Source organism: Acomys minous (genome assembly GCF_964271855.1).
Source record: "Acomys minous genome assembly, chromosome: 7".
Classification (NCBI taxonomy): domain Eukaryota; kingdom Metazoa; phylum Chordata; class Mammalia; order Rodentia; family Muridae; genus Acomys; species Acomys minous.
In genome coordinates, this window is record NC_140488.1 from 101656067 (window position 1) to 101670506 (window position 14440).

General features: G+C 41.4%; 1 protein-coding gene across 1 annotated transcript in view; it reads right to left on the reverse strand.

The window, feature by feature from the left end:
- Positions 1-14440, reverse strand: part of WWC3 (WWC family member 3) — a 102866-nt gene that overhangs the window by 18220 nt on the left and 70206 nt on the right. The window contains exons 9-11 of the mRNA XM_084790583.1: positions 8312-8554; positions 3126-3215; positions 1802-2364 (exon numbers count right to left, since the gene is read on the reverse strand). Of these exons, the coding sequence (XP_084646709.1) occupies positions 1802-2364; positions 3126-3215; positions 8312-8554 (896 nt within the window). The remainder of the gene's footprint in view (positions 1-1801; positions 2365-3125; positions 3216-8311; positions 8555-14440) is intronic.

Genomic DNA, 14440 nt, shown 5'->3' on the forward strand with positions numbered 1-14440 from the left:
ACTTAGCTCTTCTCCCTCAGAACCTGCCTTTGCCCTGGCCCACAGGGTTCTCATGTACACTTTCTGTATAACTAAACTAATGTTCTTGACTTTCAACCTTTAAAGAGAACTTAAGAAGGGAGTGGGGCACTAGATGAAAGATGAGTTTAATCAAGACATATGTACAATTCTATAATTTCATTTCTGTTGAAAGGAATAAGTATGGGGTGATAAATTTGTAATTATAAAGAAGAATAAAGGAAATAAAGGTTACCTGGATATATGAGTTACAGAAGCAATATATCAGGGGACATATATGCGTGTTTGCAAATATAAGGTAAGATACCAAAATAACAGAGGTGTCAAAAGCCAAGAGGCAACCCAGAACATAATGATCTCCAGATAAACATGTAGTGTTAGCGGATTGCTATATTATAGATAAGCTAATTGAAAGATCACTTGATTTTTCTATCAATCCATTTATCTCTTAGGTAACAAAATAGTGGCAAATGGAAGAAACAATAAAGATCATCATGTTTGAGGGCAAGAAATGTGGGACAATTCAAAGATCACAGAACTAGAGGTCAACATGATAGGGAATAGTCTCTTGGCCTGTAGGCTCCTTATTTGAAGCCATTTCCACTACACCACACTACTCTGTATTCCAGTTTTATTTTCACCCTCTACTGGATACACAGCCAATAGAATGCCTCTCAGGATTCTCAGTCTCCACACTATTGACATCTTGGGCTAAAGCCTTTGTTATGTGGTAAGGGCTGCGCTGTATACTATGGCAGGTTTAGCAACTCCCTGGGCCTCAATCCACTAGGTGCCAGAGTATCTCCTCTGGCCAGTAGTGAGAGCTAAATTTCCTTCAGGCAGGGAAGAAGGATCCTCTATGCTATATAAACTATCCAGTGCTATCCTAAATTAAATGTCTAGAACATTGTTTTTTGCTGTGTAAATAAGAAAGTTAACTATACGGGCTGAACTTTGGGTTTAGGAAATCTTGTTCTTGGTGCTATGTTACAGCCGTCAATAGTTTCTCACACAGCATTGCAGTAGCAATAAGGGGTTGAGCTAGCACAGCTGAGTAGATGAAGCTTCCTATATAGTGTGGTAGTCTCCCTATCTAGAGAACAATGAGAAATGATTTGAGACCTGCTGCAGTGTCTTATGAAATGGCACAATCGGAATTAGTTCCACTTTTGATAGAATTATATACTTGGAAACAAGGGCATATAGGTAGAGAGAGACATTGAAGTGACAGAGGAAGTAGATATTTCTATAAGGATACAATTTGACACAAGTCTACATGATGGCCTGAAGGGTGCATACACAGAAAGTTCCATCTTAGCAAATGCCCCACACAGTGCACTAAGGTCCTACTACCTGTTTATTTGCCTTTGAATATGGAAGATTATGTAGTTCATTTTTGTTTTTCAAGACAGAGTTTCTCTATGTAACTTTGGCTCTTCTGGACCCACTCTGTAGACCAGGCTGACCTCAAACTCACACAGATCCACCTGTCTCTGCCTCCCTGAGTGCTGGGATTACAAGCATGCAGCGCCACACCTGGTGACTATGTAGTCTTTAATGTTATTTTTTTTTTAGCAATTAAGTACATTCCACAAATAAGCCAAATATAGCTTCATCAAGGTCAATCTTTTCTGACACAGAAAGAAAAGACTAGTGAACATCTGGACTCTTCCTAGTCCTATCAATATTTTAAAACTTGAAAGTCACCAGCCTCAAAGCCATAGCCTACATATACCCTCCTCCCCCTTGAAATGAAGGTCCCCTTTTTCCTGTCACAACTTACTTCCACTAGTGGGAGCCACAAGTTGAGTTCCCCGCTCACGGGGTCCTTCTCCATCCACAGGGATTCCATGTGGCTGAAGTGTCGCAGTTCCCTGCAAATCTTCATCTCCTAGAGTAGAGGCCTGCGACCGCAGTCTGTCCAGTGTTCCCAGGCCTGCCACCTCAAAGCTGTCAGTCATCTGTGCCTGAGGGGAGTCCCTCGAAGCTGAGAGGAAGGGCGTATCTAAGGGAGAGCTGGGGGGTGAAAGAGAGGACAAAGAGGAGCGAGAGGACAATGAGGCCAGAGACTGGGGTGTATCCAGGGACCTCCTCTGCTTGTGGAAGCCCGAGTGGCTCTGCGGGTCTGTAAAGGGGACATCGCGCCCCAGAGAATCAAACGGGATCAGATCGAAGCGTAGAAGCTGACCACATTCAGCATCAGCCTTCTCATACTGTGGGAGGCCATAGATGTCCGTGAAGCTGATGGAGCTGAGGGAACCACGGCTGGAGGCCAGTGAGCCCCTGCTGGAGGCCAGGGACCCACGGCTGCTCCCAGAGGACACAGTCAGGGTACTGGCAGACAGGCTGAAACGAAAGAGCGCCATGGTCTCAGAAAAACACATGCTGCTTCCACCACCCACCACAAAGTTCTACAGCCCCAGGGAAGAATTGAAGCAACAGGAATGCCATGCCGTTCTAAGCTTGAGAGCATCTGAGCAGAGTTTGCTTCGTATCTCTTTTGAATGATACTTGGGGCAGTGCACAACAGCAGACTCTTGAGTTGGGGGAGTAACCGATAATGTCATTCATTTAAACAACAACAACAACAACAACAACAACAACAAAACCCCTTAACTTCCTGCTTCACAATACAGTTAGAACTTAACAAAGGAAGGTGCCATTTTGCATCCAGATGTTTTCTTTTTCTACAAAAAGATCCAGAATAAAAATGTGCATAGATGAATGCTAAGAAGCTGCTCAGTAAATTACACATTCCTTTAATAAACTTGATTTTTTAATTGAGTTCCATATCCTCCTTCCTCAGCTGTCCAAGTGATAGAATCACAGGTGTGTGAAACCGTGCTAGGGGCCAGACTTACTTATTCTGAAGCCAAATTTGGTTCTCCTCATTTTTATCTGAGTTGTATGTTAGCAAGTTATGTACAAAATAAAACATATCCACTTTTCTGCTCTGTTTAATCCCACTTCAGGTACCAATCGCCAGTAGTAGAAAATCTAAGCTAAAAGAAACTATGAAGCTCATGCACATGTTACTGTAATATAATACATGCTCCTGTAAAAAATAATAAAATTATTAAGTACATTCCCCGTCAGATGTAGCCTACCTCTTTAATTGGGACTGGAGATATGATGTTAAACGTGTAGCTTCTTCCAGCTGCATAAGCAGACAATTTCTTTTTTCCTGAAGTAGAATCCTATAGATACAAAAATAGTCAATTGCTGGTTCTAAAAAGTAGGGAAACTTTTTATAACAAGAACTTCAGCTATAGGCATTAGGAATGTAGTTCAATCATATATTTGCCCAATATGCCTAAGGACCTGGATTCCATCCCCATCCCCATATACAGAAGAGGTAGAGGCAAAGGAGAGGACAGAAGAACAGAAAGAGAAGAGTGAGGAAGAACGGAGAGGAAGAGGGACAAAACAGAAATTCAACTGTAGATGCCCCATAAATTATTTGGGTTGGAATGATTAAGCAAATTCTAAAGGCATATATTATAAAAGGCAACATAATAAAAAAGGTTTTTGTCTTATTTGGAAAATACATCCGTGACACTCTAAGTTGGCTGAAATACTGTAGATACTTGATATACAGTGGTTTGAACAAGTGGATAAAAGGGAGGGTTGAAGAGATGAACTTGTGAACAGGGGAGTGGACAAGTGGGAGGGCAGGTGAATGGACAGGTGAGTGCATGGATGGGTATATTCTGAATAGGTTGTTAAAGTGGGTGAAGGATGACAGGGTAAATAGGAAGAAGAATAAACAGAACCACTGGACGCTACACTAGAATTTGAGTTCAAATGCACAGCATGCATCTGCGAAAAGCTATGTCAAGTTTCATTGACATAGTAAAACAAGCCGTATAACATTTCCCACTGAGTCATGTATCTTTATAACATAACACATTTTAAAGCCGAATAACATATTAAAATCAATGATTTTCAAAGTATGGTCTGCAGACCCCACAGGAATCCCTAGCATCCTGCTAGGGGTCCGAAAATGTCCCCTCTTCTTTACCACATATCTGAGAACAGCAAAATCTTCATGTGTTCACCACAAATAACATGTAACAACAGGCCAAATGCTTTAGCAGCTGCCTTCTAGAAAGGCAGATGTCTAAAAAGTTTATTATAAAAATTTTAAAGTACTATTTGAACTCTCTTTGGCTTTAAAAAGACTATCAGTCATACAATTTTATTTGTAACAGGGCTTTGTTATCTTTAATCAAATAACAATGTCAAAGTAGTTTCTAAATCATTAGTTATTGACAGATTAAAAATCCATATGAGCAAAAGCTCTTTGGAAGATCTTAGTAATTTCAACAGTTGAAGGATATTCTGAGATCCAAAAACCTGAGCGGAGATGCAATACATTCTTTTTAATGTAGTAATTTTTAAGATTCTACATACCAATCATTTTGAAAGCAAACCTTTTATTATTTGTTCATAGAAAACCTTAGCAACACAATGCCCTATTGAGTAGAGTTTTAAAAACCTATTTAGAAATCATATAGGAGTGCATAAAAAAGGACAATGCCTTTAACACATTTGGAATCATGTCACACCTCATTTCTTGTTGCTCATTTGATTCGATGCCCCATTTAATGATGAGGAAACAAACACTCATGGAATGAAAGTAACTTGCCTTGGCTATACAAGTTCAAGGCTTGCTCATCAGCTTGAACCTAAAGCCAGGGCTATTTACCAGACCCTATTGCTTCTAATTCCTTCAATCCTTATTCTGTTGTTAATATGTGACAAGAAAGGGGGCATCTTTTCACCATAAAACACTTCCCAATTTGGGGTCATGCTTAAATTCCTACCTAAGGCGAAGCAATGGAAAAGGTACCAAATTCTCATCATTAATTTCTTCTCCAGAAAATGGAGAAAGAGTAAAAGAAATTGAACTTCAATCACATTCCCTCACTAGGCTTACTTTTTTTTAATTTTTTAAAAAATATTTCATTAATTCATTCATATTACATCTCAGTTATTATTCCCTCACTTGTATCCTCCCGTTCCTCCCTCTTTCACCCTATTCCCCTCCCCTAGGTCTGTGACAGAGGGCCCTCCTCCCCCACCATATTGTCACAGCCTATCAAGTCTCATCCTGGTAACCTCCTTATCCTCACTAGGCTTTGTAACCGTAACTCAACTCTGGAGCTGAGACAGGCAAAGATTGGGTCCTGGTCATTTAGCTGCCCAACGTAGGCAAAAGAAGGCAGCCTCAGTCCCTTTGTTCCACCTGCACTCTGGGTCTATCCATACAGATTGTGCTATAAGAAACCTCCTACCATGGGATCCCACAGTTAAACTGGTGGGAAGTGACACTGAAAAATGTACCCAGCACCCACTTTGCAGAGTGCCAACAGATGCTGGAACCCTTTGGAGAGTTTGGTCTCATCTTATACTCACCAGCCACTAAAAGTATAAAGGAGAAAGATACTTATTAGATACACATGTTTTCCTGTAACCAAGATCATTTGCACCTACTCAGCTCTGATTGAGGGCTCTTGTGCCAGAACTGACTCGCCAGCCTGGACCCACAAGAGACCACCATCTGTGTGCAAACTAGTCCAGCTTTGTTGTCTCATACTTTGGGCCCAGCTAACATTGTGCCCAGAGAGTTCTGTAGATGTGTATCCTCTGCCCACAGCACTGGCAATGTTGAACTTCACATGGGGAGGGCCGCTAGAGTCAAGGGTGCATAGGTGAAGGTTCTGAGGAGGCAGGCACCATTTGTAGACCAAATTCATCCTGCTGAACCGAGACCAACAGAAACTTTAGCCCCTCCTATCCACAACATATCAAAAAGAGAATACCAAGGTAGAAAAGAAGCTAATGTTTAACTAAGAAAGCACTGGAAGCCAGGCGCAGTGGCACACGCCTTTAATCCCAGCACTCGGAGAGGCAAAGGCAGGTGGATCTCTGTGGGTTCGAGGCCAGCCTGGTCTACAAAGTGAGTCCAGGACAGCCAGGGCTACACAGAGAAACCCTGTCTCAGAAAAAAAAAAAAAAGCACTGGAGCCCAAGAGCACACTAGAAAAAGTCCAGTCGCATTCTGCCATTTTGAGATTCAGACTCAGCTCTAGGTTTGGAGTGAGATGGTAGGGCATGCTCTCATCTCAGAAAAATTAAAATTCATTCTGCTCATTACTAGGCTAAGCTGAAATCTCCAAACTCTACCACTTCCTTCTAATGCTTCCTTGAGCTCTGAGCCCCAAGTGCCTCCAGGCCACCAATCATTTACCCTAAAGATTAACAATGAGCATACAAACGTCAAGCTTGCTAGGCAATGCGAAGAACAGTCAGTAGTGGTGCATGCCGTTAATCCCAGCATTCAGAGGCAGGTGGATCTCTTGTGAGTTTGAGACCAGCCTGGTCTATATAGTGAGTTCCAGGACAGCCAGAACTACATAGTGAAACCCTGTTTCAAAACAAACAAACAAACAAACAAACATAAAATAAAATAAAATAAAAAATTAAATAAAAAGTCACAGTGAAATCAACACAACATGTCAAATAATTCAGATTATTTAAACTCTACGTAGACAATGCTCAGAGATAAAATTGAGGGTTATGTCAATACACTGAATTTGAGTGGGTCAGTGTATTAACAAAACGGGGTTCCCCAAAGCTCGGCAGATAGCCACAGATAAACCACTGACAGCTGTTAAATGTGGAAAGCAGACCCAGCCTTCGGCACACTCCACAATCGCAGGCAGCAAATGGAAACCAGGAGACGTGGCACATGATGAAAGGCTGAACAACTTGGCATCAGAGAATACAAAAGACACAGGCTTCACGTGTCTTGTGCTTGAAAGAGTCTCAAGAGTAACTGAGGAGAGGCACGTTCAGAAATGGACTCACAAAAGGCTGCCGACTTCCTACTGCAAAAGAAAGCGCTGGCCTCCCTGGCTAGAAATCAAAGTCGGAGATAAAAGCAGTAGGGAGACACCCACAATGCTACAGCGAGCAATTCCCCCCAGGCAACAGAGGCTCCCTGTTCTGGAGCTGGAACACACCTGCCCCACTCCCCAAATCCTGCAGTTGCCTCCAATCCCACACAGGCACTGTTATGCATGCAAACACAGGCAGAAGCGACAAGCACCCACACCAGGAAGGCAACAGCGGACACGGTGTTTGCCTTCCTTCCCTCTCTATTGCTACCCTCCACCACTTCTTTATGTCTGTTTGCTTTTCTTTTTCTGGAGATAGTATGTCCCTCTGTAGTGCACTATCAAACTCTGTAACTCACTATGTAGCCTAAGCTGGTCTCGAACTCAAGGCAATCTTCCCACCTCTAAGTGCTGGGATTACAGATGTGAGTCACTGCTCCTGGCTTTCGTGTCCCAGTTCTGAGTAGGCATAAGCAGCCTTGAGAATCAGCTGGCACCTCTCTTGGCATATGATTCCACTTCCCACAATGTAAGGAACTGTGCCAGGCAGTCACTGTTCTCTGGGGAAGTGGAACATGCCTGATGTGAGGGTCCCAAATCTAAATGGATATAGGATCTCAAGCTTTTTTTTGTCACCTAAGGATGATGTGAGGATTTAGGGTGTGGGAACATTTTAGATCAGAAATCCATAGAAGTGTATCTACAAAAATACTCAAAAATTAAAAATAAAAAACAAAACAAAGCCTCCAGTCCCAAGAGAAAGTACATGCCTGTGTTCCCAGGCCCTGAGAGGTAGATGCAGTGGCCAAGGCTTGCTTTACCTACACAGCAAGTTGGAGGCCAGCCTGGGTATAGAAGACTCTGTCCAAACAATGAAGAAAAGAAAAGAAAAAAAAGGGAGGAAATAAAGGAAGGAGAAAAGGAAGGAAGAAAGAAAGAAGAGAAAGGATTCTAGGGGCTGTAGCTTGATGAGTAAAGGGTTAAGCTAACCTGTAAAAAATACAATAAATATAAAAATAAAATAATCTAGAGTCAGTGAGGTTGTTGAGTAGGTAAAGAGGCATCTGCTGCCAAGCCTGGTGACATGGATTTGATCTCTGGGACCCACATTATAGAAGGAACACTGATTGCTGCAAGTTGACCTGGGACCTTCACATGAGTACTGTGGCACGCATTCACATTCATTCATAGATACACATATACAAGACAAATAAAACTCTAACAAAAGCTTTTAAATAAAATACACCAAAACTGAAAACATTTCTGGGTTCAAGCACTTTACCAATTAAGAACATCCTCAATCCATATACAAGTCATCCACTTAGTGTTTCTAGTTGGTTTATTTCCAGAAGTGTTACCCTCTGGTCCCAAAGTCCTGGAAAGCCACACACCTTTCTGTGGCACCCTGTGCAGATGTGGCCCGAGCACGCTGGATCTCCTCCTCCAGGCGCCTCCTTTCCTCTTCCAGCCGGGCCACATCTTCTGCCGACCTCCGCTGCTGAATAATGAGCTGCAGCTCCTGCAGCAGGGCCTCTTTTTCTTTGATGAGCTGCAGCCGGTCCCTGTCGGCCTCCGCCATGCCGGGCCATGACTCGTTAGCCAGCTGAGCCAGCTGCTGCTGAATACTGGCGACTCTGAGACAGACAGAGGGGCAGGGAGAGACAGGAATGAACAGAAAACCTGATGTGGACACAGTTTCTTCCCCATCGCTGACTCTATAAACTCACTTGGTTAAATAAATGGTGAGTTAATTGCTCCAACTTTCAACTTAATAGCATTTGGAAATGAGAGGTCATGAAACACGGCAGAAGTCTTTTGTAATCTTTCCTCATGTGAGCTGTGAGGTGACAATTACATTGTACTTGTTTCAAAGAATTGACAAAAAAGGCTAGCAGTCCCCAACACGTCCACACTTTGTTTCCTATGTGACATCATGCCAGAAAGGAAGGGAGCTGCTCATGTCTCCCTGTCTCCCTTCTCTACCATCATCAGTATCTAAACTCTTCATCCAAGAGGCGCCTCTGCCTTTCTGGTCCCTCATCCAGGGGTGAGCAGTAACAGACACACTGAGAAAATAACAGGAGGAAAAGGCATCAATCAGGAATGTTTCTGAAAAGAACAGCTCTGAGGCCCCAGGCTCCACATGTGTTCCTTCCCGCCACAGAGCCCTTGGTCAGGTGGGATTGAAAAGTGCCTTAAGGAGGGGCAAACACTCAACAAAAGCTGAGTGCTTGAACACTTCCATGGCCCTAAATTTCCAAGTGCTTGCCTGGCAAACAGACTTCATCACTTGTGCCCTGAAGTGGTGTTGAATTCAGATTAAGTGAAATAGACACGGCTCATGTTTTGAAAACATACTTAAAAGTGTGAGCAGTATGTTTTAGATAAGGGTTCTTTAAGAAAAAAAGTAGCAATGCCAGACCCAATGTGAACCCAGGGCTGTGTAGTATGAAATTAGGTACACATGGCTAAAATCGAAATCCAGAGACTTCTTTGAGATGACAGCAATCTGTGTGAACATGTAAGTGTCAGGCACCACACAGCCTTAAGGCAGTGATTACAAAACTAGAGCCTCAGGGCTGGCGCCTCAGGATCACCTGGGAGCGGTTAGAAAGGCAACCATCAATCAGGCCCAAGCCCAGATCTACTGACTCCTACGCCACGGGCCACGAGGTTAGGGTCTTGGCAAGCCCGCTGGGTCCTTCTGCTGCTTACTCAAGTCGAACAGCCAGGACTCCAAGTGCTTCCTCCTCCACAACTCTGCGCAGTCTGGAAGGTGCTAACTGACCATTAGGGAGTTACATCAGGAACTGACAGGATGTTTTTCTTCACTAATATGGAAATGGCAGATGCAGGGCAGGAGCACATATGAGACTACCTACCTCCTGTATTCAGGACACATGGCATTAACCATGTCTGGCTTCCTGCCTGCTGGGTCCAGCCCTCAGAATCCTCCTCAAACCAGAGCTCCACTTATATGTTACCAATTGACTGGAGTTGCCACATGCATTAAAAAAAAACTGTAGCCCAACCCTGTGCCAAAAGAGGCTCTGATCTAGATATGTGTACAGGGACTCACAAAGGCTGGAGAACTGGACAGGACTCCTTCGGGTACAGAATCAACCTGAAATCCATAGTCCCAGAAGGAAAAGGGTCTGCAGGCTAAAACTTAATGTGTGTATTTTACTCAAGCCCGGTTCTCCAGGAAGGTAAAGAAATACTACTTGTGCATCAGTAGCTTTAATAGATAAGTTGTTTTCTAACTTAAAGCTAATATCCTGAAAATGTATTAGAAAATGATGCCAAATCATGTCACTAAAAAAAAAAAAGTAATGTCAGTGGCAACTAAACAGGGCTTAAGTATCCACCTATGTCTAATTAGTGGAATTAAAATTTATGGCAGTAATATATAACTGAAGCCCAAGGAAAACACATTCTGAGTACGACCATAAATAATTCAGTGCCAAATCAGACATTATACCCAGTAAAATTTCTAAAACAATCTACTGTTAGCGAAGACAAATGTAAAGAATAAATATAAAAGATTTGAAGGGTAATGAGAAAATCAGTTTATCTGTTTCCTAGGAAAGCCTATCCAAACTAAGCTTAAAAAAAAAAGCCACATCTGTCACAGTTATGAATCAAACAGACACATTCTCAAAGGCACTCCTTTTGAGTGCTCAGAGGGTTTTTATGTTCTGTGTGTATATGTATGTTTGTGTGTGTTTTTGTGTGTATGTGTGTGTGCATGTGCAATTCCTCTCTCTCTCCCTCCCTCTATCTCCCTCTCTCTGTTTTACTGAATCCATCTTCTGAACAGCATACATGCTCTTTCACTAAGCTATACACCACATGCTCTACCCCTGAGCAGACTGAATTTCCTGTGGTTTAAATACAAAAATATCCATTGAGTGTGGCAGTTCTATGTTAGCTGGTATCTTAAGGATTCAGTTTGCTGAGAGTGTCAGAAAGTCCAGTTCCAGATAATTCGATCCTTCCCAGGAAGATCTCAAGGGATTTACACTATCTAGAAAAAAATCTATGAGCAGAAAAATTTAATTATTGGAAGGAGGAAAATTTACAGATTTTTCAAAGAGCCGGCTCACCTCACGCATAATGAAACAGTAGAACAGCCAAAATTAAACCATGTACTATAACTTTTCATAGCTTACAGGAAAAAATGTGCTAGGAAGGGCCAACCTCTCTAACAGAAACAAGATCTGGATAAGGATGATTTCTTGCACCCCATCTGGAAAAGTTGTTTGGGCCATGCTGAAAACTAGGCAAGCATTTCCAGGCTTAAGAACATTGCTTTGTTAATTCCAAGTTCATAACAATAAAGATGCTTGTAAGCTGCTTTTCAAGCTACCTCAGAATCTAGAATACTGAACTGTTGCAAAAAGCAATCCCCTTCTTTGTGACCACACTCTGGATGTGGAAATCTGAGCTCCCTTCAGCCAGGTCAAAAGAGGAACATCTGTCTGTGGCTTGTCTCTTCTAGAAGCCTAGAGCAATAGGAGAAAGGATTCTTCCAACAACTGACTATTAGCACAGTTCCTTGGCCTTTTCAGGAGTGTCTCTTTGGCTAAGGGCCTGGAATAGACTCACAGGAAGGGAGCATCTTTACTATTAGAGGTTTCCAGGAGGAAGCAGATTTCATGCCGGAGGCAAAACACAGACTTGCCAGGTCTGTGCACCTTCTTCTAGATACATGCTAAACATCTGATCCACTGCTTAAAGGCGCATTCCTGGGAGGGCCATCATTCTAATTCTGAGCATTATAGGAAAAACAATTTCTAGAAAGACTTTTCTTTGAAGTATCATTTCAATGAAATTAAGTGCTTGAAAAGTAAGACCATGATGAAAGTTTCCAGAACCCACCCGCCCCAACGTCATCCAAATTCATTTTTAAAGAGCCCTAAAAGCCATATAAAATTGGGAAAGGATTTTCTTCTCTTTTTTGTACAAATTCACTATATGCTTTATTGATTCTTCTTTTTGATAGGTAAAACATCTTATGGCATACATATAATCTTTCACAAATGCCTTTAAGAGCTTTAAAACATCTGTTTTCCCATGCTCTGAGAGTGAAGAAATGACAGCAAAAATCTCACTTTACGTTTCATATTTATTATGTGATTTCTAAATGCTGTTCCCTGAGCAGGTCTAATACAGAAGTAAAATAGGAACTATGGTTCACTTCTGATATATGAGCAAGTGTTTTTTTTTTTCTGTCACAACCAAGGTATATTAAACCAGGAATGGAAACCTGTCTTTAGGCTGCAGAAATTACTTAGATCTTTTAAAGTTCCTGGGAAAATATTCAACTGTTTGCATTTTCTAGGAATAATGCACTTTCAAATTAAAAAAAAACATTTGAATCACATCAAGAATAATCCCAAATTAGATGTAAAATCTTCAATCTGCTGTATAATTTCCCGTGTTCTTTAAGTCATGTGGCTTCTGGATTAGCAAGCAGAACTTCAGGAAGCTTGTCATCCGTTTAGATGGGGACAAGTCAGGACAGATCCTACTGTCATGATAGCAATTTAGAAACTTGTGTCTTTAGATTTAAATTTGAGGCCCAGATCTGGCATTTCATCTGGTATACATTTCCACTTAGTTTTCTTCTTGGGAACGTTTACTTTTATTTTTGGTTGTGAGCCTAGCCTTTAACGGCTGAGCCATCTCTCCAACCCTACGTTTACTTTTATGAAAGAAAGGTCAAAGGAAATCTCAACTGAGACCTAAGTGGGATACATGGCATCTTTTCAGCAGTGAATATTTCACTAACTTCTACCTGGGAAATAAAGGAAGTCTCCATCTAGAACACATGGTACAACAAGTATCTGTCAATACACTGATGCCCCACCATGTTCCTCAGTTGCTCTCTCTAACATTTTCTCCCCTGGAGAAGGACAGCTCTTTAGAGAACAAATTTTCTATAACTGAAAAGCAGCAAGTCTCCAACTCCTTATCTTCATTCAAATGGAAAAGATGGAGTTACAATAGCAAATGTGCTTTTCTTTACTTGTCAGAGTCTATACACAAAGTCACCTGAGAGAAGAAGAGGTAACTCCAAATGAGGAAGAAAATTCAATTGGAACCAGACTATCACTGAATCCTGCCAATCGATGAACAGCATGGCCAACCCCGAGAGCAAGACTGAAGACACAGGAACTGGACGCACCACATGTTTTGTTCCTATCTTAGCCGAATGTTTCCATGGAAACAGCTACAAATTGTGCACAGTTCTGGAACAAGTGCTCTTAGGTTAAAAATACGAAGTCATCTGCGTCATAGGGATGGTTTCAAGAAGACTTGTTCTTCCAATTTAAAAAAAAAAAATCCCCAAAATTTTAAACCAGTAATGTGAAAACATTTCTGCTCATAAGGTCTGCCTTGGGAATCCAAGGAGTCATTATGGGAGGGAAAGGTAAAAGCAGCCCTCTTGGGACATTTCACATGACCCAGTGTTGAAATACAAAACAGTTTACACTGACAGTGGTAGTTTAGTCAGGTAATTCCCCAGAATTCTTACATTACCACTTGAAATTTTAAGTTCCACTCCTAGAGACTTTGTTTAAATCTGAGCACAGGTAAAGCCCTCCATTGTTCCAAACTGAATTTATGATAATCTTATATTTTTATAAAACAACCTTGATTTTAGACACTCAAGGAAAGACTTTCTAAAATTGTGCAAATTTATCGCCTTCTCCTTCATTTAGAACTAGCAAAACATGAGGGACTCTGCAGTGAATAGGTAAATGGTGACTTTGCATATGTGACCTTGACTAGGCTAAGAGATGCCTAGATAGCAGATAAAGCATTATGTTTGACAGTATCTATGAGAGAATTTCTAGAAATTATTAGCATTTTAATCAGAAGACTAAGTAAAAACACTTTCTTTTATCAATGTTAGCAAGCAATATCCAAATGGACTGAATTAAAGTATTATATATTTCCTGGTACAAAAACAAAACAAAACTGATCAACAAATGTGATTGCTTAAAACAACACTACTATTTGACTACAGTTTCATAGGTCATGGGTTCCTTCTAGAACCCCTAGAAAAGAATATATCCCATTGCCTCTTCCAATTTGTAGTGGGCCTCTATGTCTACCTTCTATCACTCTGATCTTCCTGAGTCTATCTCACAAGGATCCTGGGTTGGAAGTCAGCCTCATGAGCTCATTTAAGAAGAACATCTCTCCCCATCTTAAGATGCTTAAACCTCACCAGAACGGCAGAGCTGTTTGTCTTTCTGAGAAGCTTATACTGTGCTGCTAAGATAGAAATGCTAGGCCTAGATTCCTCTAAGAATCTACAGTAAACATCATAACCAGGTTCTATAAAGTGTGAAAGAATAATACTCTGATGCAAAAGTAATGATTAAATGCAGCGCCTGCCACTGAATAATCTTAAATCCTCAAATGTATTACTTCGACATTTAAAAGGTGACTTGGTACGTACTAATACCATTTCTAGAACAAAGAAGTCACTTGCTATGTTTGGTAAA